General features: G+C 46.4%; 2 protein-coding genes across 2 annotated transcripts in view; both read right to left on the bottom strand.

Moving 5' to 3' along the window:
• Nucleotides 1-2,765: 2,765 nt before the first annotated feature.
• On the bottom strand, nucleotides 2,766-3,476 carry LOC122685578 (prefoldin subunit 3-like). The gene has a single exon (XM_043890476.1). It carries the CDS (start codon nucleotides 3,356-3,358, stop codon nucleotides 2,876-2,878), a length of 483 nt encoding a protein of 160 aa, XP_043746411.1. The 5' UTR covers nucleotides 3,359-3,476; the 3' UTR covers nucleotides 2,766-2,875.
• Nucleotides 3,477-5,550: 2,074 nt separating this feature from the next.
• Nucleotides 5,551-27,250, bottom strand: part of GABRR2 (gamma-aminobutyric acid type A receptor subunit rho2) — a 41,042-nt gene continuing 19,342 nt past the window's right edge. Inside the window, exons 3-9 of the mRNA XM_043890475.1 lie at nucleotides 17,397-17,464; nucleotides 15,501-15,724; nucleotides 14,345-14,427; nucleotides 14,012-14,152; nucleotides 11,732-11,884; nucleotides 10,470-10,666; nucleotides 5,551-6,376 (exon numbers count right to left, since the gene is read on the bottom strand). Of these exons, the coding sequence (XP_043746410.1) occupies nucleotides 6,065-6,376; nucleotides 10,470-10,666; nucleotides 11,732-11,884; nucleotides 14,012-14,152; nucleotides 14,345-14,427; nucleotides 15,501-15,724; nucleotides 17,397-17,464 (1,178 nt within the window). The 3' untranslated portion in view covers nucleotides 5,551-6,064. The remainder of the gene's footprint in view (nucleotides 6,377-10,469; nucleotides 10,667-11,731; nucleotides 11,885-14,011; nucleotides 14,153-14,344; nucleotides 14,428-15,500; nucleotides 15,725-17,396; nucleotides 17,465-27,250) is intronic.

The following is a 27,250-nucleotide window of genomic DNA, read 5'->3' as shown; positions in this document are numbered from 1 at the left end:
AGTTTGGGGTTTGTTTGTTTTTTTTTTTCAGTCACTTCTCTAAGTAAAGAAATAAATCACTTTTTTGCCTCAAAATACTATGAGCAATGAATTGTTTCACGCAGATCCACCTACCTGATGGGTTGAACACAATTATGGAAGATAGCACATTTCAGTTGGTGTGTAGGATGAAAATCCCTAAGACCCCCGTGAGGTTGACGTGAGAGATGAATTAGGAGCCACACAGCCAGCTCTCACTGCATGCTCTTTGGAGCAGAGAGTGCACCCCGCGCTCCTTTTACACAGCGCAGCTGCCCTGCCCAGAGACACGTGGGATCCTAGCTTCCCCACCAGGGGCCGAACCTACACTCGCCTGCAGAGGAAGTGCGGAGTCTCAACCGCTCAAGACTGCTGCTTCCCAAGCTGGGTCCACAGACCCGGTAACCAGGTTACAGACACCACCCTTGGACCACCTCCACCAACTCCAACAGAAGAGTTTGAAGAACCCACCATTAAAACCACAACCCTCATCCAGGCCAGGTATGCCATAGTGTTCTTTTGAAGTCCTCCAAGAAAACAAGAGTCTATAAAACCATCTCCTATTGTAAAGAGCAGTTCTCTGAACATTTTTCCTTCTACCTACATAAACCTTTTGAACTTGAGAGAGTGGTTCCTCTTCTTTGCCAAGGAAGGCCTTCATCTATCTGCACGATTTTTAAAATTATTTGTTTACTTGGCTGCGCCAGGTCTTCATCGAGGCACGCGGGATCTTTAGTTGTGGCAGGTGGGATCTCTGTTCCCGGGACCAGGGATTGAACCCGCCGCACCCTGCACTGGGGGCATGGAGTCTTAACCACTGGAAACCAGAGAAGTGCCCTACGTGCATGACTGATCCCATCTGGCCTCTGGCTTCCATCTTGCCTCTCTTGTTCACAGCCTTTACCCTTCTCAATTTTTATGCTATTATTTGTCCCCAGCCCTCCCCTCCCCCACTTGAGAGTATTCCTTCTTACTGTATCTGTGACTGCATCCTTCTATGTAGGTAGAAGGAAAAATGTTCAGAGAACTGCTCTTTACCATAGGAAATGGTTTTAGACTCTTGTTTTCTTGGAGGACTTCAAAAGAATACTATGGCATACCTGGCCTGGATGAGGGTTGTGGTCCTAATAGTGGGTTCCTCAAACTCTTCTGTTGGAGTTAGTGGAAGTGGTCCGAGAATGGTGTTTATAACCTGGTTACCAGGTCTGTGGACCCAGCTTGGGTTCTTCTATTTCTCTGATCAGCATTCCTCTTCCCACCTAAATAAGTACTCCTGAGCTTTTATCTCCAGACCTCCTCCCTTCTGCTTTTCTTCTGAGGAGTTTTGTTCCCCTTGATAGAGCTTCCTTGAGCACGTCTGGGGTGATAGTCCCAAGTCTTTATTCCCTTCAGCCCTAGACCAGCCTGTGTAAGTTTTTACTTGACATCTCCGCTTGCCTGCCAGGCCCAGACTCCTCAGCTCCACTGGACTAGCTTCTCCCTCCGGCTGCCTGGTCTAAGCCAATGTCAGCACACAGGCTGCAATTCCAAACATCACCGAGCTTAACGTGGACTTTTCCCACTATCATCATCATTATTGTCCTGCCTCATAGGTTCCCTGAAACTCAGCAGCTTTCCGTTGTTTAAATTCATGGTTTCCCTTCTGCAGAGGGAAGAACAAAATCAAACTGGTTTTGAAGAGTCCTAACTTTCTAAACTTGCTTACAACCCAGAGCTCTGATTTTCTTTGACATTCGCGGGTGCAGACAAGACCCACCCAATTTCTTCCCCAGGTTTATTCTAAGTGGAATGAACCTAAAAGGACCCTTGACACTGAGGTCCTGGAACTGCTAGGATGCGAACCCAAGACTTTGGTACATTTGGTGGAGTGTTTGCTCCCAGTTCCCTGAACACACCCAAGCTTTCCTTCTGCCATGTTATATTCCCTTCCCTCCTTTCCTATTAGTTGAAATTATATCTAGCCATTGCTCAAAATTTACCATAAACAGCAGAATCTATAATGTCTCCCTCCTTTGGACCATTTTAAACCATGCCTATTACGAGTGTGAACTTTGTTATCTTTTGTCTTTCTTTTTTTTTTTTTCGTCACTCTGCATAGCCTTGTGGGAACTTAGTTCCCTCACCAGGGATTGAACCTGGGCCTCAGCAGTGAAAGCAGCAAGTCCTAACCCCTGGACCTTCAGGGAATTCCCCAGTGTAACTTTCTTAGTGACTAAAAGGAGTCTCCCATTCATTTCTTTATCTGCTACCACCCCAGGCACCACCCCATCCCCCACCTGGGCATAAGGCCTTGAAGATAAGTGCCGATAAATGTCTCCTTGGTGTCCAAGAAGGCTGTCTGATCATCAGTTTTTGTATAATACCTATTTCTTTTATTCCAGCATGCACATGTTTTACAATTTAACATTGGTGAAGTCAGGATTCATCCTATAATCATTGACTGCTATAATTTAATTAGCAGCATTTTTTCCTCTCAGTGGTTCATAAACTACGGGGGCATCTTACATTTGAGGGCGCCTTCGATTCAGTGAAACCAAGCACCATCAAGCATCTCTGATAACAGTTATGTTTACTCGTCTGTCCCCTCTACGGTGAATCATTCTCTGCTCAACATTTCTTTTTTTTTTTTTTTTGATGAAAGCAGCATTTACTTTGTTGGAAATGCAAAAAATAAAATAACAACACTGTAAGTTTCATAAAATATTTGCAACTAATTTTGTTTTTATAAATAAATAAAGTGGTGCTTATCTGTTTTTAAAGTTTTAATTATTCTTGCTGTTAAAAATCATTTAAAGTTATGTCAACTTTTAAGCATAAACATGTTTGGAAAGCTTAACCACATTTTTAACTGCCATCTTTATGCTTTGTTCTTGGTAGAATCATCTTTGTTTCTTCTCTTAACATCCCAATTATAAACTCTGGCCATATTGACTTCCATGGTAGTAAACTGATCTCGAAGAAAGTCGAGGTCTTCCTCAAGAGAATCAAGATTCTTTGTGGCCGTCAATAAATTCTTTTCCAACAATGCCTGAGCTTCATCAATATCATATTCAAGCATTACGTTCGCCCCCAACCACAGACACACTTTATCGGTAGGAGGAACTGAAGCTTTGCAATACAGGTTATCTGCCAATAAGAACCTGGTCTCCAGTGAACTGGTGGACTCTTTTTTCTTCTGCATATATTTTAGAATTTCTAAAGTCTGCTTAATTTCAGGAATCTGGCCTTTTAGCCTCCTTTTCTTTTGCGCAAGGTTGAGTTCCATAAACTTATACTTCTGGTACTGTTCATCCAGCTTCTTCAGTACAATATCTGCAGTCTCATTCCCAGGCTGTTTCATGAAGGAATCTACATCACAAAAACCGCTTCAGGAATCCCCAGGTGGAGTCGCCTCCCGTTCCCCACGGCCACTTCTCCCACACCACAACCGTCCTTAGAGGCCGCCATTTTGAAGAAGCTCAACATTTCTTTAATTCCTGTTCTCCACTCCTACGGTTGTCTTCTCTTTACCTCATTTAAATTTCTACCTTTCTCACATAGAGTCACATTATTACACTGCAGTAAGACTGTGCTAAATCCGAAGGTGTCATTGGCTCATGATAAAATGCTGCTTACAATTCTGTTTGCTATAGAATGAATGCCAGTTCTCTATAGAAGCTAGTTAAAATACATCTTTATTTCTGTTAAGTGTGAACAGGCCACCATGCTATAGGAGCTTCCATTTATGAAGACAATGTGGTCAGAAGTCAAGCAGTGTTGGAATTAAATGCAACAACTAGAGCAACAGGATGTATTTTTAATGACAATGTAATTATCATTCTTTGAGCAGCAGTGTGGCTTAGAGAGTCTCCAGAGAGTAAAGGTTTCTAAACATTTCCAGATGCCCTGGAATTTGTACCATGCAATTTCCCTCTTTATGTACCTTCGTTTTTCATTTGTTTACGAGACTGGGAGAGCCACTGGTCTTGGGCCGGGCAACTACATGGAAGGGACGCTGCCCCCATCAGCCTGGGTGTGGAGGGAGAGGTTGGGGGACCTGCCATGACTCCTAGTGTTGCAGAAATAGCTGTCTCTCACCTCTTCCCGCAAACTAGGATCCAGCAAAAAAAAAAAAAAAAAGATGACTTGCCCCACAAACTCTATACTCTGCAATCCCAGACTATCCTGCCTCTCTCATGCTATTTGCTCAGGCCAATCCTTCCATCCCCAGCAGCACTAGTAAGACTTCCTGTGACTGTGGAAATGTGTTATAACTCTGCACTGTCCTATAGAGCAGCCACTGGCCACATATGCCTATTGAGCAGAGCACCTGAAACTTGGCTAGTGCCATATGGCAAGAACTCAGGTTTTTTAACTTTAACTAACATAAATTTAAGTTCATGGCCAGTGGCTACCGTCCTGGAAAGCCCACATCTAGCATGTACTTTCTACATGTGCACTTGGCATGAACATTTCTTCTCCAGATCCCCAGCCTTCAAGGAACAGCTCAGAAGCTGTTATCTCCACGAGATTCAGTCTTCCACTGGAAATCATTCCTTTCTCAGAGTTTCCATTACACATTGAACTGTTTTTGTTGCATGTAACATTTTTAAATGTATACATAATCACATACCACATCCTGGACCAGTCCTTTCTCTGAGGGCTGTGTGAGAATATAATTATGTCTTATTCTTACTTTGGATCCCACTATGTCTAGTGCAGTGAAAAAAAGTGAAAGTGTTAGACACTCTGTCATGTCTAATTGTTTGCAACCCCATGGACTATAGCCCATCAGGCTCCCCCGTCAATGGAATTCTCCAGGCAAGAATACTAGAGTGGGTTGCCATTCCCTTTTCCAGGGGATCTTTCCAACCCAGGGATAAAACCCAGGTCTCCTGCATTGCAGGCAGATTCTTTACCATCTGAGCCACAGGGAAACCCAATGTCTAGTGTAGGGATGTTTTTAAATGTTTGTTACATGAATCTTCTACTGACTGGAAGCAGAATTATTCACCTTAACAATGAAGAGTTGACAAGGATTATTGTGTAGTACAGGATTACCTTGACAAGAGACAGATTTGATCCTTGGCCTTCAGCTCTTGAGAGGTAATATCTAGACCCCTGAACTGTCCTGCCTGATAGGAGGGTCTTTGTTCTCCTGGGGGCCTACAGCCATGCCAGATGGTCTAGGCTAACAGTTTGATTTACGATGGGGTCTTGGGCTGAGGGTTATCAGCTCAGCCTCTGGAGGAATGGGAGACTAAGGTCAGCCATATGGGGAGTCAGCTCTATCCAGATGGCCAGCCACTCCCAAAAAAAACTCTGCACCTTGATGGGTTTGGGCAGTGTTTCCCTGGTAGGCAATATTCAGTGCATATTGTCACATATTGCTGAGAAAAATAAGTGCTGGCACAGGCTGGGTATTCAATATCTAATGAGTGGCTGGATAGATGGATGAAAGAATGATGTCCCCTAATACTGCAAAATCATGGGAGTTGCCAGACTCACTCAGGTCAAATCATTTCCTGTTTGGGATCTGAGTTTTCCTTTTTCTTCTTTCCTAGATAGGCACTTAATCCAGGTGTAGAGTTTACACATTTCTTTCATTTCCATTTTGAATCCTCATTTCCTGTCTCCTATCAAGAAAGCCCCTAAGCTTGCCTTTCATTTTCCCCTTTACTCTATAACAGAATCCTAAGGGTCTGTTATAGGGTCTCAGAATATTCATCTGGAAGGCATTTGAGCCTTTTCTTTATTGGAAGGGGGCTCTCATGAAACTGTTCACACCCAAGAACAGAAGACAGTCCCAGAGAGGCAAGAAGTGGGACACAACACAGCATGAATGACGAGCAAGCCCGTGAGGTCTGGGGAAGGACAGCTGGAGGGCTCCTGGGGTCCTCCAGGGGCCAGGATGCTGCTCAGGGTGGTCCAGGAGCTGCTGCTCTGTGGGGGGACATGGTCAGCAGGTCCATGTGTGGGCAGCCGGCCAGACCCCAGAGATGTCCATATCAGGCAGGACAGTGCAAGGGTCTAGAAGTTACCTTCACCAGGCACAGGTTCAGAGCCCCTAGGCAAACACTGACCAATAAATCAAGTTGAAAAATATGTAGGAAGCTGGGAATATCAACCGGGAGTATTTGTCGATGGCGTGGGTGTTCTGGAAGATGCGAAGACCCACCTGGCCCTTCAAAAGCCCCTTCTTTCTGGAGGAGCTGGATTCATTGCTCAGGGCCAGGTGGACCCCTATCTTGTCTTGTCTGTCTTCTTCCGTCAGAATATGGCTCCTCGGGTACCCGGCCAGGCTGTTGGCCTCGGACTCGCTGCAGCTCCCATCCAGCGTCATGGTTCTTGAGTGAAGCATTCCGCACATGCACGGGAGCTGTAGGCAGCAAACACAGGGGAGACGTCAGGCGCGTTTAGACCTGGAAGGGGTCCAGACGAAGGGGCCTGCGCTGAGAGTAAAGCCCACAGCTATTCGGAACCACAGAGAGCAGAACTAGCAACATCTCCAGAGATCGCTTTGTCCCATGACTCTCTACCCTCTCTGCATATTAGAATCACCTTGGGAGTACTTTAAACTGCGCACCCCCAGGCTCCACTCTAGACTAACTGATTTCAGGCTCTCAGGTTATTCTGCTAAGGAGAACCACTTGTCTGGTCCAAATGCCCTCAGTTACAGAAGCAAAAACCAAGAACAAGAGAAGCTATACAACTCTCCTGGGATCAGACAGCCGGTGTCAGAATTAGGACCTCAAATCCACATATTCTGGTTCCAACCAGGGGCCCCCAACTCTGTGTTTAAATACAAAGATGATTAGGTAGGAGACGGTCCTTATTTTAAAGGGTTACATTTAAGGTTCAAGGGTCATGGTGCCTGCCTGTTATGTATTTTTATTGTTTTATTTTATTTTTTCTTGGATAATCCTCTAAGTATAATTTATTTACAATGTATAGTTTCAGGTATAGAACAAAGTGATTCAGTTTTATATATCTAAGTATGCCTATGCAGACAGATATAGATATATATGAGACCTTTTTCAGAGTCTTTTCCATTATAGGTTATAACAAGCTATTGAATACAGTTCCCTGTGCTATACAGTAGGTCTTTGTTTATCTATTTTATATACAGTAGTGTATATCTGTTCATCCCAAACTCTTAATTTATACCCCACCACCAACCCTTTGCCCTGTACTTTTAAATGGTTCAACTGCACTGACAAAAAAATGTTTATATGAGAAAAAATTCACACAAAAATGGCAAAATGTCAGCAATGTTGGATGGAGGGGCAGGGTGTATGGATGTACATTATCCTATTTTTTCAACCACTTCTACAAGTATGAGCATGTTCATGAGAAATTATAAGGTGGAGGGAGGGAAATGGTTTTCCTTAACTCCTCCTCACAATTTGAGTCAGCAAAGTTGGCACCAGTTAACGTTTGGCTCATGAGCCCATGTTTGTTGAACGAAGGCTTTGCCATATTTTGAATGACTCTATACAGGAAAGTCCAATACTTTCCTGTATAAATTCCAAAAGTATTTAAATATAATCCAAAGGTATTTGATAATAATCTATGTACAGATTATTAAAAATTTAAACAAGGATTCACATACCCAAGTGAAAAGGATTTGTGTTTGATGGATGCTGGACAAAAGTATGATGCCAGCCCACTGACCATGGGTTTATCTCAGTCTGTTGGCCGTAATATGTTTCCAACTCTGCTCTCAGCCCTGCTGTGCCTTTTCCATCTGGGAAAGTAAAATAATAACATTTCACACCCTGGCTCCTATTGTCATGGATCTTGAAATATACAGATGGATACCAAGAGGTATTAAGATACAAAAATAGATGAAAAAAATCAAAATTACTTGAAGTATTTTCACACTTGAAGAAATCTGTAGTTTAGAGAGCTGTTTTTTTAATCAGGCATGATTGTTTCATTATAAGTTCTATATCTTGTCCCATCAGCAACAATAATTAAGTAGTGCAGTAATACATTCCTAGAATAATTAACATAGATTTTAAGGATAAGGGTTAATAAGAGGTCATCTATTCAATTCTTTGCATTTAGATATAATCACACCCAAACTTGGTAAAATTATGAGACATTGTTATATCACTGTGACTTCTTTTTTTTAAGACACAAGTCTTTACTCCTTTTCCTTGCTCTAAGCTGAAATTCTGTCTGCTAAAATAAAAACAGACTTTTAAGATTTTGAGTTATAACCAGGTAATGCTCAAGATTATGGAAAATCTCTATTTCCCCCATCAGCTCATTGCTGAGAAAAATCAAGTGGCTCTTGGCACACTGGGAAGATCTGGATAATCAGCCAAAGAATTTGAGCACATGCGGTGGAGCGGACCCCGTGCCTTCCACTTCAACCCAAAGCGGCAGAGAGCCCCCTTTTGAACCCGGGTAAATCTAGCAGGCTCTGGTTAGACTTGCCATCTGCAGAGCAGAAGTCAAACTTCAGTGGACATCAGAATTGCTCAGGAACTTGTCAGCAATGCCAATTCCAGGGTGCCAGCTCCAGAGAATCTGAATCCATAGATATGGGGTAGGCCTGGAATCTTCATCTTTAGTAGGCTGAGAAGGTGTATCCAGGCCCCTTTGGGGACCTCAGCTCCACTGGGGGCCATGTCAACAGTCCTGAATAGTGATTTCTCTGTGGAGCAGTGAGAGAGATTTCACGTCTCCCCATCTGTCTACTCTCTAGCAACTACACCTTCTCAGCCTTTCAATCGCATGTTTGACAACAGTGGACAGCAAGCCCTTACTGCCCAGGTTTCTGTTCCCATAGACAGGGAACTAGACTTGGGGCCAATGATCTGTTCACTGATGACTTCCTCTTTGCTCCTTAGATAGCATCGTATCATCACTGCCCAAGACCAGGCTCATCATATGGTAATAGGTTGATGATCTGCCTGAGAACATGTTATATGAGGTTAATAGTTCATAAGTCCATATTTGTCAGAGGAAGGCTTTGTTATTTTTTGAAAAGCTCTCCACAAGGAAAGCCTAACAGATTATAAATCAAGTAGATTATAAATCTTAAGTAGAATCAAAGGCATTTGATAATGATCAATGAAAGCTGAGCACCTAAGAATTGATGCTTTTGAACTGTGGTGTTGGAGAGGACTCTTGAGAGTCCCTTGGACTGCAAGGAGATCCAACCACTCCATCCTAAAGGAGATCAGTCCTGGGTGTTCATTGGAAGGACTGATGTTGAAGCTGAAACTCCAATACTTTGGCCACCTCATGTGAAGAGTTGACTCATTGGAAAAGACCCTGATGTTGGGAGGGATTGGGGGCAGGAGGAGAAGGGGACGACAGAGGATGAGATGGCTGGATGGCATCACCGACTCGATGGACATGAGTTTGAGTAAACTCCGGGAGTTGGTGATGGACAGGGCGGCCTGGCGTGCTGCAATTCATGGGGTCGCAAAGAGTCGGACACGACTGAGCGACTGAACTGACTGACTGACTGAATGTACAGATTATTGAAAATGTGAACAAACATCCAAACGCTGAAGCAGAAAAGTTCCGAAGAGAACTTCAAGTGTGTATCTTAAACATTCTAGCATATTTGAAGACGCGATGGAAATACTTAGCAGATATATTGTGGAATTGAAAGACTATTTTTGAAAATGCAACACATCCTCTTTGCCTAAAATTTAAAGCTCTCTTATGCAAAGGAGCTCCCAGGCACCTAAACATGCATCAATGTAGGATTTTTCAGTCTCCTAATCTCTACATCTTTCAGATGAACATCATTTTTATTAGTGCAGTGATGAATAAGGATTTGGTAACAAGTTGGCATTTTATTTCTTAAGGTGATCAATAAGAGTCTGTGTGTGAATAGAATAGACTTTCCCTCTCTGTCCATGTGCATTCCCTGAATTCCCCATTTGCATTCCATCTCATGGTACACTTTAGGTAGTGCAGTGCTATATAGATAGCACAGTATTTCCAATGAGCCTAAAGGCTAAAGTCTCAGGATCAACGGGCCAGAGAACCGATAAATATATGAGTTTTTTATTCGAGAACTTTCCTCTTGTCTGCTCAAAGGCCATGGAGACATTTTCCCTAGACATGTTCAGGAATGATAGACTTTTCGTGCATCTAGAACCATACGATTTCAAAGTAACTTTCCCATACGCTATTGCAAGGGTGTTGTAACCCTTAACAGTAACCCTGGGAGGTAGGTGGGGTGAGGATCCTGTCATACTTTTCTAAAACAGATGAGGAGACTGAGGCCCGAGAGAAGCGGCAGAGCTGAGATCAAGAACCCAAGTCTTCCTAGCTTTTGTCCAAAGACTAGCTACGTTCTGGGATCCTTTGTGATAGAAGCTAGACTATTCTGAAATGGATCCTCCTCCTTTTGCACAAACAGCTCCCTTTTCTCCCTCCGGCTATTCTCATCCAACCCGCAGCATGGACTCCAACCAGGAAATGAATGAAACGTCTCTCGCCTTCTCCTGCTGCTTCTGCGCCTTGCGCTCCTGCACGGTGGTCAGGTAGTTGACAGCCGCGTACTCCAGCACCGAGAGGAACACGAAGACGAAGCTGACCCAGAGGTAGATGTCCACGGCCTTGATGTAGGACACGCGGGGCATGGAGGCGTTCACGCCCGTGATGATGGTGGACATGGTCAGCACCGTGGTGATCCCTGCAACGTCCAGCTTTAGTTCAGCCTCTGACAAGCGTACACGGCTGCCCCATTTTACATTCTCTCTCTCTTATACCCAGCCAGAACTGCCCCCGGCATATTTCCACCTCATAGAGGTGTGAGGGTCTGCTCCGAAGCAGCCACCCCGGTCTCCTCCTGGACCACTCACTGCATGTCCCCTTTTGCTCTGAGCCCCTTGGAGCTGGGGGTTTCTGTGATGTGACTGCCAAGATCCATGGTTCATCCCAGAGGATCTGCTCAGATGTGGAATTTAAAACAGTGACTGTGAAAATCGACTATACTTCAACAAAAAATAAAATTTTTTAATTTAATAAAAATTTAACTAATTTAATTTAATTTAAATTTAAAACTAATTAAATTAATTTAATTTAAAAAAATTTAAAAGCAGGGGCTAAAGATCCCCTCTCAAGGAACCTTCCCAAACCTCAAGAAAAGAACACATCCTCCCTCATCTGAGTCCAGAAAGCCTGTCACACCAGTTCCTTCCTCCTTGTGCCTTGCTGGTCAAACCCAACCTGATTTTGTCCAAATTGACAATGACGACGTGCAAGTGTTGACTCTGACGCTTAGGGGCTTCCAAGGCTAAGCCACAACTCAGGGAGTGCAGCTCCCCCTTCCTTCCAAGAAATCATGAAACATGGGCCCTGCTCCCAAACTCTGTCTAAACAAAGCCAACAAACAAAGTTTTTGTGTTTACAGAGTAAGTTTGGGCATTTGTCGAATTGCCTCATTTATCAGAGTACTGAGCTCTGACACTCCCAGTGGTAGAAGTCCACATCCCAGAAAAGTGCTTTCTTCCTGAAACGACTTGAGCAGAGGTGGTGTGGACTGAGCTCCCTGAGGTTTTCGCCACGTGGTCTGGGAAACTGAGGGCCCCAGTGTGGAATTGGAAAGCAAGAAGTAGGAGGAAAGTTCACTCCTCTGACTCAGACAGACCCTCGGTTAAGAACCCTGAATGGTGACTTTTACTTCTCTACATAGTGACTGGTTGGAAAAAAACAAAACAGAAAACCCACCCTGCCACACCTTATCAAGTGCTTTTACCCAGTGAGACTCTGGCGGGCACGGCTCTGCGGTCGATCCAGAAGGACACCCAGGACAGCATGACCATCAGGGTGGCGGGAAAGTAGGTTTGGAGCAAGAAGAAGAAGATGTGGCGACGCAGCGTGAAGTTGATGTACAGACGGTTGTACCAGCCTGCGGGGCACAGGAAGAAGCCGATGAGATCCCATCACAGAGGCAAAACAAACTCCTTTCCTGGGAGCCCTTCTTTCCTCATCATCATATTCATCTTTGGCAGAAAGTTAAAAGTTCATGATTGGGTGCCTTAGTACAATAAGCTTCCTTTCTAAAATCTAATCCCTCTGAGCCTCAGTTTTCCGGTCTATAAACTGGGGAGGATATCAATATTATCTACACCATAGATTCGTTGGGTAGACAGTAGTTAATTCATATAAAGCGCTCAAAACAGCAGCACGTAATGAAAAAGAAATTCTTAAAAATGGCTTTAGGGGCCCCCCTGGTGGCCCAGTGGTTAAGACTCCACACTTCCACTGCAGGGGGCACAGATTCCACCCCTGGTTGATCCTACATGCTGTATGGTGCAGCCAAAAAAATGATTTGTTTCAAAAAAAAGGTTTTAGAAAAGAGTTGACTTAAACTTGCCAAGAAGAGATGAGAAAAGAAAATTGTGTGCCAAATACACGTCAGAGCAGAAGAGAAGAGAGGGATGAAGGTGAGCACCAGGGACATGAAGGGAAGCTGGCGTGGGCTGTCCTGACACCCCTGGCTGGGGCTCGCTCTTCTCCACTGGTGGATGGTGTGGACAGAAGGCCGGGGCTGGGGGCAGGCGAACGGGGAGACAGTGGCCATGCAGGAGCAGACAGTAACACAAAGTCCTCTCACACCTGGGCCTGAGCTTCTCAGCACTGGGACAGGAGGGGTAGGGAAGTGAGAAGTCCTCTATGGTCCTGTGGCTACTGCAGAGCTGTATAGTGTATAAAGGTCCATTGAAGTCCTAACTCCCACCGCCCGTCAGTGTGGCTTTATGAGAAGTCAGGTCTTTGTACATGTAATCAAAGTAAGGTCAGGTGCCTTTGAGTTAGGGTGGTCTGTAACCCAGTGACAGGTGTCCTTAGAGAAGAGGGAAGTTTGGACATAGATGCGTAAAAACACAGGCTTCCCTGGTGTCTCAGATGGTAATGCTCTGCCTGCAATGAAGGAGACCTGGGTTCAGTCCCCAGGTTGGGGAAGATCCCCTAGAGAAGGGAATGGCTACCCACACCAGTATCCTTGCCTGGAGAATTCCATGGATAGAGGAGCCTGGTGGGCTACAGTCCATGGGGTTCCTAAGATTCAGACACACCATGGACACACCAGAGACACAGGGAGCCACGTGACAATAAAGGCTGAAGCCGGAGTAATGCCACAGCCCCCAGGAGCTGATAAGAGGCACGGGAGGATTCCTTCCCAGAGCCTTCAGGGGGAGCAGAGTGCTCAGGCTTCCAGCCTCTGCACTGGGAGTGAACACATTCCTATTGTTTCAAGCATCCAGTTTGTGGTACTTTGTTAGGATGCCCCCAGGCAACTAATTACAAGGGCTGATGGTGAGATCAAAGAAGAGCTCACAAATGGATGCTCTCAAAACTGCAAATATGGACCCAGGGTCCAAGAAGAGGTCACACTACACATGAGAAATGAATCTGTATCTCTGAATATAGGTTGTAAATACCTTTCCCTGGAAAGCTATCCATCTATATCGTTAAGTCAGATGAATCAGTTTACAGAATCGTGTGTAAAACCTGACTTTTGTGAAATAACATTTTTGTCATTTTCTAAGGGCTTCCCAGGTGGCTCAGTGGTAGAGAATCCGCCCGCCAAGAGGGGACACCGGTTCTATCCCTGGGTTGGAACGATCATCTGGAGAAGGAAATGTCAACCCACTCCGGTAGCCTTGCCTGGGAAATCCCATGGGCAGAGAGGGCAGGCAGGCTACAGTCCATGGGGTCTCAAAAGAGTCAGATATTACTTAGTGACTAAACAACAACAACAGTTTTGTAAAATTACATAATTTTGTAAAATGACATAATTAATCAGGATGTCTGCAAGGATATTTGCTGAATTGTTCAGAATGAGTGCCTTCAGCCATGGGATTTCAGAGGGCAGCAACTTTTAAATCCTCTGCATTTAAGTGCTATTTTTGTTTTGTTGCACTATGCATTATTAAAATAATAAAAAAAAATTATTTTCGTCGGAGGGGGCCAAAGAAGAATTCTAATGTGTTTTCTTCCACATGCGAACCCAACCGTGGCAGAAGTTAGCTACCCGTGCTGCTGTAGAAGGCCAGTCTGGACGTGGTGTGGAATTTCTGAATCAGAAACTGAGACAGGGAGATCTTTTCATCCGTTTTCAGGGATTCGTCCCCATTCTTCCAATATAGCATCAGATCTTCATCTGTATATGCATCTTTGGGGAGAGGAAAAGAAGTTAATTTGACTCCCTGTCTTCTGAGGCAAGGTGGAGCAACAGGGACCTCCTACACCAGCCTGGGAGTAAATAGGTCTTATCTCTGGCAGGCGGTACTCTGTCTCAGAGTTACTAAAATGTCACAGGGAGGGAAGAAGGCAAAGATCTGTCATTACGAACACAGATACTTACAGCTTTCCAGCTCCAAAGAACAGGTCTGAGAATCCAGGGGAAAGTGGCTGAAATCCATGTTGCACATGGCGGTGACCGTAATCCTAGAACAAAACAAACATGTCGGCTCATGCAGTGACCTCCTGACTCGCCTGTCTGCCCACAGTAAGGAGGACACGGACATGGTCAGGAGCGGCTGCCTCCTTCCAGAAGCTTGGAGACCCAGGTCTCTAAGTCAACTTTTTTTTTTTTTGGAGCACCGTGTGGCCCACTGGACCTTATCTCCCCAACCAGGGATCGAACCCATGTCCGCTGCATTGGAGGCACTGAGTCTTAACCACTGGACTGCCAGGGAAGTCCCTCTAAGTTAACTTTTAGAGTTTTGTCTTCTGTAAATGGTGGTATTTGCTCTGCCCGGATCCCAGCTCCTGAGGATGTTGGTTGTGAATGACCCACACCGGCACCTCCTCCGGGCATTGTTCTTATCCAGAGAGCCACCTTCCCCAGAGATGCCCAGAGGTTATGCCTCCGCAGCACCCTCTCAAAGTTATTAGCATCAAATTCTGGCAAACTGTACAGGCAGGCCCGGAAAGTGGGAGATAAGACTATAATCACTCAAGTCAGCCCAGAAGACATGATACGGTAGCCTCTATTAAGCAGTAGCTATTGTTATTTTTCTAATGTTTATTATTAATAAACATTGATAATATGTTTGGTAGAATGATAGAATCATAGGCTGTCAGAGGTGGAGGGTGTAAAGATCATTGTCTCCCTCAATTCATTCAGGCTCAATTAGTCTCCTGACCCAAGCTTAAGATCTCCAGTGATGGGGAAGTTACCACCTATTATGGTGGCCATTTCCTCTTCAGAGAGTTCTGTTATCAGAAGGTTCAGACCTTCCCATGTATTCCACAGACCCAACCACAGTGGCAAACTCTCCAGGGCCAAACGGACAGACCACACATTTTTTTTAATAGAGGGCTGTTTTTTCTTTGTGGTGGCTTTTTAACCTGAAATTGAATAGCTAATTCATTCTACAAATACTGTTTCCTCACCTACCATGAAAAGCACAGTCTAGCTCTGACGACACGGTGGTAAATCAGTCACACTCTCCCCGGCGTTGTCCACAAGTGTTAGAACGACTCTAGACGGAGCCCATGGCCCCGGGGACAGTTACCTCATGCTGTACAACACCTGCCCGTCTGGGAACACCCTCAGCATGATGTTGTCCGTGGTGGTGTCGTGGATGAACGACCTTTTGGAGTGAACAAAGAAGACATCGGGGACCCAGATCTTCTTCACCAGCCGGCCGTCGAAGGTCATGCTCTTGTTGCTGGCACTGGGGAAAGCCAGCCGCTCATCCTTCCAGTAATGCCGCAGGTACAAGGTCATGGTGAAGTCCTGTGGAGCCAGGGTGAGACCAGAGACGCCTGACAGAGCGCCCTTCCTGACCGTCATTGCTGCATCCACCACCATGATGGATACCTCGGACCCAGCCTCCAGAGTCTGGGGGACAGTCTGCAGTCCTGCCGGCCACCACAACCACCGCTGCCACGGGAAAGAGAATGACTCATTCTCATGCCTCGTGAGGTTGGAGCCCAGGGGACTGCACAGCTCCTCCTTCAGGCTTTGCAAAGAAAAAAAGGCAGCTGTGATGCCCTCTGGCTGGCATGGAGCCAGCAGGCCAGGATTTCCCCAAAGCACTCCACCCTCTCCAATACCTGTGCACACATGGCTCCTTACCTATTGGTTCACCATTCAGCTCAACTCAGTAGACACTTCCAGAAACCTGGACAGTCAAGTGTCCCATTTAGGAGGATTTCTACCACTGGACTTGTAAGATCTTTGAAGGCAGAATTATGTCCTGCCCACCACTGAATCTCCAGACCCTAGTTTAGTGCCTGGAAGAGCAGAGAAGTGGATGCTCAATAAATATTTGCAGGGTGGAAAAAAATGAAGGGAATGAATGGATGAAGAGATAGGCAGCAGTATAATTTCAGCCTGAAACCTTATTCTGTTAACAAGTGTCTCCGTGGTTGTGCCTTAAACCAAGAGTGAAGCCCTTACACTGTACCCAGAGCTAAGACATACATGCAGATGAGTCTTCTGGGAGCAGGTGGAGGAAGGCTGGAAGGATGCCTGTGATGGTGGGCTAAGAGTGGATGCCATTTCTGCTCTACCAGCTCCACCCAGATCCCTCCTGCCTGTCCTGCAGGCTGGTCCCGTAGAGGTGAGCACCAACCAGCCCATCTCTTGAGTCCTTCACTTCCCTGTTCTGTCTTTCTATTTGCAAACTCCCTGTTTCTTCTGCCTCAGAGATCTCAGACAAGCTCTTGCTGTGCCCTCTCCACAGCTATCAGGTCTCAGCTGAAATGAGACTTCTTCAAAGAGGCTCTGGTGACCACCCAATCCTGCTAGACACACTCACCATAGGGTGAGAGGTGGGCACTGGTGATCAGGGACCTGCAGACTTCAGGTGAATGCATCCACTTTCTGTGCCCCTCCGAGTGTGGCTCGTCTGACCACTCACATTCCTTGAGGGGTGTGTTCAGAACATATGGGGCTGGCTCTCACTCCCAGAGACCAAATCGGCAAGTCTGGCGTGGGGCCAAGGATCTGCATTCAATCAACATCCCCTCCCAGGCTGGGGCTTCCCAGACGGCGCAAGTTGGCGCTGGAACCTGCCTGCCAGTGTAGGAGAGGCAAGAGTCTGGGGTTCAATCCCTGGGTTGGGAAGATCCCCGGCAGAAGGAAACGGCAACCCACTCCAGTATTCCTGCCTGGAGAATTCCTTGAGGAGTCTGATGGGCTACAGTCCAGAGGGCCACAAAGAGTCAGACACGGCTGAGCGACAGAGCACCCTCCCAAGTTATTTTGACCCGTGAAGATAGAGAACCCGGCTCTAGATTTCACCGCACCTGGGTCAGCCTCCAAGCCCCAGTTTTATCGCCTCCAGCTGTGGCCCCGCCCCCAGGCGCAGCCAGTAGCAGCGCGGCCCCGCCCACCGCAGGCTGCAGCGGGCCAGCAGCCCTGGCATCCCGCACCGGAACTGCCCGCCCGGGGCCCCGCGTACCATGTCCACCTCGGAGATGCTGTCCAGGCTTTCCACCTGCACGTCCACGCCCACGGGGATGGCAGGGCCTGCAGAGGGGCAAAGGCAGCCGGTTAAATCGCCTTCCACCGGGCGGGCACACAGCTCCAGCCACCTTCCGTGCGGACCCTGGCTAGAGCAGGAGTGAGGCAGTGAATGGAATTCCCTGAGGGTTTTCTTACTCCTTCCCGATGTGTTGGGTGCCTAGGCCTTCTCCGTGAAGGCTGGGACTGTGTCTACCTTAAGTGCCTTTCCTGGGTCACATGTGTGTGTGCTATCTCTTCAGTCCTGTCCGACTGTGACTCCATCGACTGTAGCCCGCCAGGCTTCTCTGTCCATGGGATTCTCCAGGAGAGAATACTGGAGTGGGTTGCCTTGCTCTGCTCCAGGGGATCTTCCTGATCCAGGGATCGAAACTGCATCTCTTAGGTCTCCTGCACTGGCAGGCGGATTCTTCACCATTAGCGCCACCTGGGAAGGCCAGGGTGGGTGTTTAATCTATGCTTGTATGAGTGGATGAGCTGGATTGTGTATATGTTATGCTTCTGTGAAATGATTTTTTTAGATTTTAATATTTATTTAAATTTAATCTTAATATTTTAAAATATTTAGTATTTTAAAAACTTCTTAAATGGGAAAAACCAAAACCCTGTATCTGTCAGGCATATCAATGAATGCTGTTCCACTCACAGGTAACCGATGTCTTTGAGAGCCTCAGGTGGCCCCTGGACACGGCCTTCTGAGAGGAAGGCGTTGTCTGGAGGCCAGCCTGCTGCATCTGGGCTCGCTGGGCCCTGGCTGGTGGTTGCAGGACTGGGGCATGCCGACCCACAGTGGTCTGAGCTGGGAGAAACTTAGGTGGCGGTGGGAGTCTGGGTCTCAGGGAATGAGGACTGGCAGGGCCAGGGACTTCAGCTGAGGGCAGGGAAGGAGGATCAGAGATCCTGACAGGATCTAGTGGGTCAGGACATTGGATGGGCTCACCGATTTCCCCAAGCCTCTCCCGGTAGGTTTGTTAATACTTGCAATCCTACCATAAGAGATTTGGGGGGCTTTGACTGAGCATGATAGAATGAGAGCATTTTAGTTATTACTGGTGGGATTTCATGGCTATTTTCTGTGTCCTTAAACATGAACACAAATGAACACACACACACTGCTTTTTTTCACCTGTCACACAGCGTAGCTTGTGGAATCCTAGTTCCCCAGCCAGGAATTGAACCCAGGCCCACAGCAGGGAAAGCACTGAGTCCTAACCACTGGACTGCTGGGAATCCCCACTTTTTAATTTTACTTTTCCCCTCCCAGATTAATTGGGTCATGGGCTGATCTTTTTATTTTCCTGTGCTCTCAACTGATGGCTCAGGTCAGGGCTCATGAAAGATCACTGCTCTGACAGCCAGTCTTCTTATTCCAGGCTCCAGGCAGAGTGGAATGGCCAGTGTGAGGCAGAGGCCCCCTCCTCAGGGCTGACTGCCGGTCTTTCTCTCCTGAGGGGACTGCAACATGAGGAAGGGTCTGCAGCAGCCTGGCTGGGGTCCCCCCTCCCAGCACCTAGTACTGGACTGTGTACTCCCAGTATCACCGAGGGAATCAGTGCTGTTTATTTCCTTGTCCTCTGGATCTCCGTTACCCCTGAGACATTAAAACAGCCCAGGGCCAGAGCTCTTCACCCTCCCTTTCCCGTGTCCCCTTTCTATAGAGCACCGCACACCTGTAATGCCCGGTCATCCCAAAAGCCAAAGGGCAGAAACAGTAGAGCCGTCACCCTCTTTGGACCCACTTCCCTGTGCCCTGGTCCTCGGATAATGAGTACAGTGTTTGATCAGTGGCCGGACAGTTTCCAGATAAAATACGTCAGCTTGCGTGGTGCCTGCCACTGTGTCTCCCTGTCCCCCGGGCCTGCCTGGCCCTCTGGAGCTCCAGTCGGTCTTTGGAGAGAAAGTTGACAAAGCCTGGGAGGGTGAATTCACGGCTATGAGGTGCTGCCCATACGGGAGGGCAGGGCAGGTGTCGGGGATCCTGGGCTGTTGGAAACCATCTGTGTATTCAGGAGGCTACAGAGCCGTGTCCAGGGACTCGCACCCCCAAGCTTGAATGGGACCAACAACTCTGCCTTCCTTGGTCCCAGGGCAGTGAAGGTCATCTTGGCCTTTGACCGGCCCAGCAGCCCAAGGCTAACATTCCACCCTCAAGTTCTCCTGAGTGCTCCATTTTATCATCCTTCCCAACCTGATTTTTGAGAAATTCTTCCAAATTACTGGCCTTTCTCCTTCTTCCATGAACAATTTTATGTTTTTAGTAGGACTGAGCCCTATAAGAGTTAGAAGGAAAATAGTCTAGTGAAGTTAACTAGGCATTCATGTCTTGGCTCCAGAACACTGATGTGGGTTTTTCAGCTTTAAGAAGATTGAAGATCCTGCATGCTGCAACTAAAATCTGGTGCAGCCAAATAAATAAATATTTTTTTAAAACTAGGAATAGGTACATAGAAATAAATCTAACAAGCTATCTAAATGTCTTCTATAAAGAAAGCTACGAAGTACTGAGAAAAATGAAAGAAGACCTAAGTAAAGGAAAAATAATTTTCTTGAATTGGAAGGTTCAATATTATAAAGATATTAATTGTGTGTTTGTGTGTTTACTTTGCCAACAAAGGTCCGTCTAGTCAAGGCTATGGTTTTCCCAGTGGTCATGCATGGATGTGAGAGCTGGACTATAAACTGTCAGGAAGCATTTAACAGTAAGATTCCTGTGTGCTGTTTCCTATCTCTCTTGAGCCCTCGGTTCCTTATCAGTCCCTTTCAGGGGCCAGAGGAGCAGGCAAGCCTCTCCCAGGACAGAGATCAAAGAGATGGGATGTGTGCATAGGATTTCCTTCATTAGCTCTTCCATTTGGTGAAAGGGGTCATTTACGACCCTCTTTTGTTATAGATCACCTCTTGGCCTTATGGCCTCTATGGCTCCTTGCTTCCTTGGTAAACTTGTAAAGTCTGGTCTCTTGATCTTTATCTAAAGAAGCTACTGGTACATATACTCTTACAGAATTCAGTAGAGCACCTTTGCTCCATCAGAGCTTGGGTCCCCGTGTCTGTCTGTCTGTCTTTCTCTCTCTCTCTCTCTAGCTCTGTATTTCTGGCTGATTCCCTGGAGTGCGAAAGCTGGCTGCGTAACCCAGGGAATATTAGCCTCTTTCCTTCTTTCACTCTCTCATTGTCGACTCCAGACCACCAGGTTCCGGTCCAATAAAGAACCAACAATAAACAAAGCTGAGCACTCAAGAATTGATGCTTTTGAACTGTGGTGTTGGAGAAGACTCTTGAGAGTCCCTTGGACTGCAAGGAGATCCAACCACTCCATCCTAAAGGAGATCAGTCCTGGGTGTTCATTGGAAGGACTGATGTTGAAGCTGAAACTCCAATACTTTGGCCACCTCATGCAAAGAACTGACTCATTGGAAAAGACCCTGATGCTGGGAAAGATTGAGGGCAGGAGGAGAAGGGGACGACAGAGGATGAGATGGTTGGATGGCATCACCGACTCGATGGACATGAGTGTGGGTAGGCTCCGGGAGTTGGTGATGGACAGGGGGGCCTGGCGTGCTGCGGTTCATGGGGTCACAAAGAGTCGGAGACAACTGAGCGACTGAACTGAACTGAACTGGGTGTGTTAGTTGCTCAGCTGTGTCTGACTCTTTGAGATTCCGTGGACAGCAGCCCAGCAGGCTTCTGTGTCCATGGAATTTTCTAGGCAAGAATACTGGAGTGGGTTACCATTCCCTTCTCCAGGGAATCTTCCCTACCCAGGGATAGAACCCGGATCTCCCACACTGCAGGCAGATTCTTTACTGTCTAAGCCACCAGGGAAGCCCAGAGATATTAATTACCCCATATTAAACTATAGACTCAATGCAATTATAATAAAAATCCCATTTGGTTTTCTTGTGGAACTTGACAAAGACATTATTAGGAAACTCAAAGTTGCAATAATAATCCTTCTTGAAGGAAAAAAGGGTGGGAGGATTTGTTCTACCAGATATCAGGATTTGCTATAGAAATACAGTAATTCAGAAGTGAAGTACTAGGACTCCAGTGGTTAGGACTCTGGTCTTGCAATGCAGGACCTTCAGGTTTGATCCCTGGTGGGGGAACTAAGATCCCTTGTGCCATGTGGTGTGGAAAAAAATTTTTTTAAAAGAAAAAGTGAAGTATCAGTATAAAAATGGACAAATAAATAAATGGAACAGAGTGGAGACTCCAGAAACACACACACACTTACAGACACCTGACTTTAGATACCACTGCAGATCATTGGGGAGAAGGCAATGGCAACCCACTCCAGTACTCTCGCCTGGAAAATCCCATGGACGGAGGAACCTGGTGGGCTGCAGTCCATGGGGTCGCAAAGAGTCGGACACGACTGAGCGACTTCACTTTCACTTTTCACTTTCATGCATTGGAGAAGGAAATGGCAACCCACTCCAGTGTTCTTGCCTGGAGAATCCCAGGGACGGGGAGCCTGGAGGTCTGCTGTCTGTGGGGTTGCACAGAGTCGGACACGGCTGAAGTGACTCAGCAGCAGCAGCAGATCATTGGAGAGGGAATAGTGTCTTCAATAACTAATGCTGAGACAACGTATATGTGAAAATCATACAATGTGCAAAACAACTCCAAGGGGACTGTGGATTCAAAGGTAAGAGGCAAAACAGCAAATAGCAGGACAGCAATGGTCTTCTTTATCCAGACACAAAAGGCACTACCCTTAAGAAAACTGACGACAAAACGAATCCTTTGGTGTTAGAAGCCAGGACAATGTTTGGCTGCGGTGGAGGGAAAGAGACTTCTGGAGTTCTGGAAGTTCTGTTTCTTGGTCAAGGTGCTGGTTGCAAGAATGTGTTCACCTTTTGATGATTCACTAAGCTGAACAGTGATGATTTGTGTACTTTTCTGTATGCATGTTGTAGGTCAATGAGAAATTGTGATAAAAAACTCAAGAACTCTTCTTTATCAAAGACACCATGAAGAAAGTAAAAACAAGCTACTGAGTGGAAGATATTCATAGTACATGTGACTGGCAAAGGGCTCATATACAGAATATAAAAATAACTGCTAAGAGTTCCATTAAGAAAAAATCAGATAATCCAGTACAAAAAGGGACAAGAGATTTAAATAGGCATTTAACAAAAGAACAACCAATAGACATACGAGAAAGTACAAAGATGCATTGATATTTCCCTTAGAACCATGATGAATATTAATACTATCACCCAATGAATTAGGCTCATATGAAAGAGCAATTACACTAGGCGTTGATAAGGGTATAGACAACAGGAGGAACCTCATACATTGCCAGTGGTGGGTGCAAATTGGTACAATCACCTTAGAAGACATCATCCAGCAAAATGGAAGCTATATAAACCTCATGACCTATCTACAGAATAGGAAAAATACATTATGGTATATTCTCAGAATGGAATGTTACATTTACATTCAACAACATGGATGAATACACTTTATGAAAATTTCATCAATGCAGGTTGCACGGCTTGACTTTCCGCCATGGCCCTTCCCGTTCCTTGACAGCTTCTTAGAAAGTCGGAGTTAATTTGAAGACTGAGTTAAGTTGAGACTCTTTCTCCTGTTGGTGGATGTAATCAGGCATTTTGGTTTGAAAACAAACCTGGTTTTTTCATGGTGAGCACTGTCTCTTTGCAGCAGTAAGTGCCATGTGGCAGGCACTAACCGTCCACCTGGGGTGGGGTTGAGGCTGGACCAGGTCAGGGCTCTCCCTTCCACAAACCAGCTCCAGCATCACCAGGCACTTAGAGATGCAATTCGTGGGTCCTACCCTGAGCCTCCCCCCCCAGAGACGTCACAAGTCCTGGAATGATGCTGACCCATAGTCACGTTTGAGGACACTGGACAACTGACCTTTAGTGAAACTCCAGCAGTGAGGTTTTATAGTGCCCCATGTCCTGGTGACCGTTTTCCTCTTGTTTTCAACTCTTCCACTGTGCTATCTCCGCCAGCTGTCTCCACTTCCTGCTCATCCATGCCTTCCTTCGCCCGTTGCACTTGCTGAGCTGAGAAGTCTTTTTTCCTAAGCCTTGCTTGGCTCCCTGACCTCTCTTCCATGATCACTCTCCTTAGTAGAAACCCCCTTCCTTTTCCATCTCTGTGACACAGCTCTTGCCTGGCCCCTTCTCCTCTCTGTAGACACTCAGCCCCTCCCACAGCCAACTCCCCTCTTAAAGCTGAGGACTCTTGGCACTCCCCTGGCACCCAGTGGTTAAGAATCCATCTTCCAATGCAGAGGATGGAGGTTCCATCCCTGGCCAGGGAACTAAGAGCCCATATGCCACAGTGCAACTAAACCCACAGCCTCTGGAACCCGAGCACTACAACCAGAGAGCCCGCGAGCCACGGGAATGACCCAGCATAGCCAAGGTTAAAACAAAGTAAAACGATGACTCTTCGTCCGTCCTGGTTCCTATCTCTGACCAAAGGCTGACACTGTTGTTGTTAATCTGGAAGGAGTCTCCACTGGATATCAAACCAAGTTCTTACATTTAACATCCTTCAGATGCTCAGTGACTGCATCAGTCACCGGGCGCAGGTGAGGTCAAGGAGCAGAGGAGTGAGAATGCCCAGAGGGGATTGTAGGAAAAAGGCCGTCTGAGGAAGGGGCTAGGGAAAGAAGGTTAATCTTAGGGGAAGGATGAAACCGAGCCGCCCTGCTGCCTTCAAGATGATCCTCTCTATCCAACACTGTGCTCCCTTTCTTGTCCCGCCCTTGTTCCCCCCAGGACTGAAGAATAGCAAAGAGAAGTAAAAACTGAAACTGAACAGGGTCTTTTTAGGTACAAGAGCCCCACTATGCACCCGGTTTCTATTTTTGTAGAAAAAGACTTCATTCTCCTAGGCCTTCATGGAGTTCTAAAGAGCAGACTCAAGAAGTTACTAATTAGGGAAGTGAAAGAATACAGAAGTGAAGAAAGACCAGTCAAGCAAGAAAAGTAATGATAGTTTAAACAATAGTTAATCAATAAAACAGCTTTAGGACTTCCCTGGTGGCCCAGTGGTTAGGACCCGGCGCTTTAACTGGGTTCGATCCCTGGTCAGGAAACTGAGTGTGCTTGAGCTATGCAGCTCAGCCAAAATAAAGATAAGTATCTTTATTTATACCTTTAAATATCTGTGTGGATCACAACACACTGTGGAAAATTCTGAAAGACATGGGAATACCAGACCACCTGACCTGCCTCCTGAGAAATCTGTATGCAGGTCAGGAAGCAACAGTTAGAACTGGACATGGAACAACAGACTGGTTCCAAATAGGAAAAGGAGTACGTCAAGGCTGTATATTGTCACCCTGCTTATTTAACTTATATGCAGAGTACATCATGAGAAACGCTGGGCTGGAGGAAGCACAAACTGGAATCAAGATTGCCGAGAGAAATATCAATAACTTCAGATATGCAGATGATACCACCCTTATGGCAGAAAGTGAAGAAGAACTAAAGAGCCTCTTGAGAAAGTGAGAGAGGAGAGTGAAAAAGTTGGCTTAAAGCTCAACATTCAGAAAACTAAGATCACGGCATCTGGTCCCACCACCTCATGGGAAATAGATGGGGAGACAGTGGCTGACTTTATTTTTGGGGGCTCCAAAATCACTGCAGATGGTGATTGCAGCCATGAAATTAAAAGATGCTTGCTCCTTGTAAGAAAAGCTATGACCAACTTAGACAGCATTTTAAAAAGCAGAGACATTACTTTGCCAACAAAGTTCTGTCTAGTCAAAGCTATACTTTTTACAGTAGTCAAGTATGGATGTGGGAGCTGGACCATAAAGAAAGCTGAGCACCGAAGACGCTTTTGAACTGTGGTGTTGGAGAAGACTCTTGAGAGTCCCTTGGACTGCAAGGAGATCCAACCAGTCCATCCTAAAGGAGATCAGTCCTGGGTGTTCATTGGAAGGACTGATGCTGAAGCTGAAACTCCAATACTTTGGTCACCTGATGTGAAGAACTGACTCATTTGAAAAGACCTTGATACTGGGAAAGATTGTGGGCAGGAGGAGAAGGGGACGACAGAGCATGAGATGATTGGATGGCATTACCGACTCGATGGACTTGATTTTGAGCAAGCTCCAAGAGTTGGTGATGGACAGGGAAGACTGGTGTGCTACAGTCCATGGATTGCAAAGAGTCGGACACGACTGAGCAATTGAAGAGAACTGATCTTTTAAAAAAAGAGAGTCCTCGTTCTTCTTCACAAGATATATATAGTTATCTGACCCATATGTTCGAGTTGTTCTATAGAAACTAAGGCCTCCACCCAGGTGGAGGATGGTGACTACATGCAGACTGGTTGGAACCAGCAGGCTGACTTTAAGATTCCCAAAGCATTTTCGTGTTACCTCACTAGCTACCAAACAGAAGAAGATTCCACAAGCTGCAACCCTTACTCCAAATGGCTGCCTTTAAACACCCTTCCCTGAAAGCGAGTGGGGAAGGCAGGTCTTCGGAGCACAAGCTGCCTTTCACAACAAGCAGCATCAATAAACTAGCTTCACTGTGAGTGGACTCAAGTTCAGTTTGGTAACAGGAGCAGGGTGTGGTGTAAGCTAGGGCTTGTGCTCCGGAAGGTAGGGGCCAAGGACACTGCAGAGAAGTCAGAGGGGTCTCCTCTGAGGGAAGAAGGCTGCTGGAGCCCCGGAAGGCCGACTTCCTCTCCAGCTTTGGCTCTCCAACCTGTTCACCGTAACAGTGAGGCATAGACCGCACCCTCCACGCGGAAGCGGCCGCGGAGGTCCAAGAAGCATTCAGGGGAAGAGGCCACAGCTCCAAAACTAGGCACGCCCTTGCTTTGAGCTGGCTCCATGGGCCTCAGCTCGAGCAGCTGAATGGCATTTGGAGGCCTTGGTGGCCAGACTCCTGTGGCTTGGAAATCCAGGGCTTGAACCCCTCCTAGGAGGAAGGCCACAGAAGAAAGCATTCAAGAGGGTCTCCACTCACAGTCTGGGTGCCCCACACAGAGGGCTCCTTAAATAGGGGTGGAGAGAAAGTATACCAGGTGAAGATCATGTGTCTCAATTACCCTGGAAAGTCCCTAGGAAGGCATCACATTGGAGACAGTCCACCTGGAGATGTAACTAGGAAGTAACCTTGCAAAGTGACACCGCAGTTGGGATATTATGATATGTTAAGATATGATATAATAAGAAATATTTGTTTGGTTTTCAGCCCCAGTTCTTGGCACAGAGCTCCTGAAACTCTTGTAGCTTCCTAAGTGATAGGGGTAAAAGGAGTATCATTTGGTTGTTCATGACAAACCACACCTGAGTTTAAGCTAGAGCCGAGACTCTCGGTTAGCTCTCAGTTTCAGGGTGGGGGCTGGTTACTAAGGAGACAGCCGGGTGATTAGATGGTTGGAACTTCAGCCCAACCCCCAACCTCTGGGGAAGGGAGGGCCTGGAGGTCGAGTTAGCCAGCAGTGGCCAATGAGGTCATCAATCATGTCCACACAATGGAACCTCCATTAAAACCCCTAAACAAAAAAAATAAAATAAAACCCCTGAACAGCCAGGTTCAGTGAGAGTCCTGGTGAGCACTTCAGGGAAGACGGTGCGCCCCAACTGCGTGGGACAGAGGCTCTTGGACTCACGACCCTTCCAGTCCTCACTCTACGCCCTGCCTTGTCCTCTGTCCTCTGTATCTTTTATAATGTTCTTTATAATAAACTGGAGACAGTAAATAATGTGTTCCCTGATTCTACAAGCCACTCTAGCAAATTAGCAGGGGGTTGTGGGAACTCCAGTTTTGCAGCCACGTCGAA

Source organism: Cervus elaphus, chromosome 28, assembly GCF_910594005.1.
Source record: "Cervus elaphus chromosome 28, mCerEla1.1, whole genome shotgun sequence".
Classification (NCBI taxonomy): Eukaryota; Metazoa; Chordata; class Mammalia; order Artiodactyla; family Cervidae; genus Cervus; species Cervus elaphus.
The sequence above is the reverse complement of the archived record's forward strand: the minus strand, read 5'-3'. Positions and strand labels throughout refer to the sequence as shown.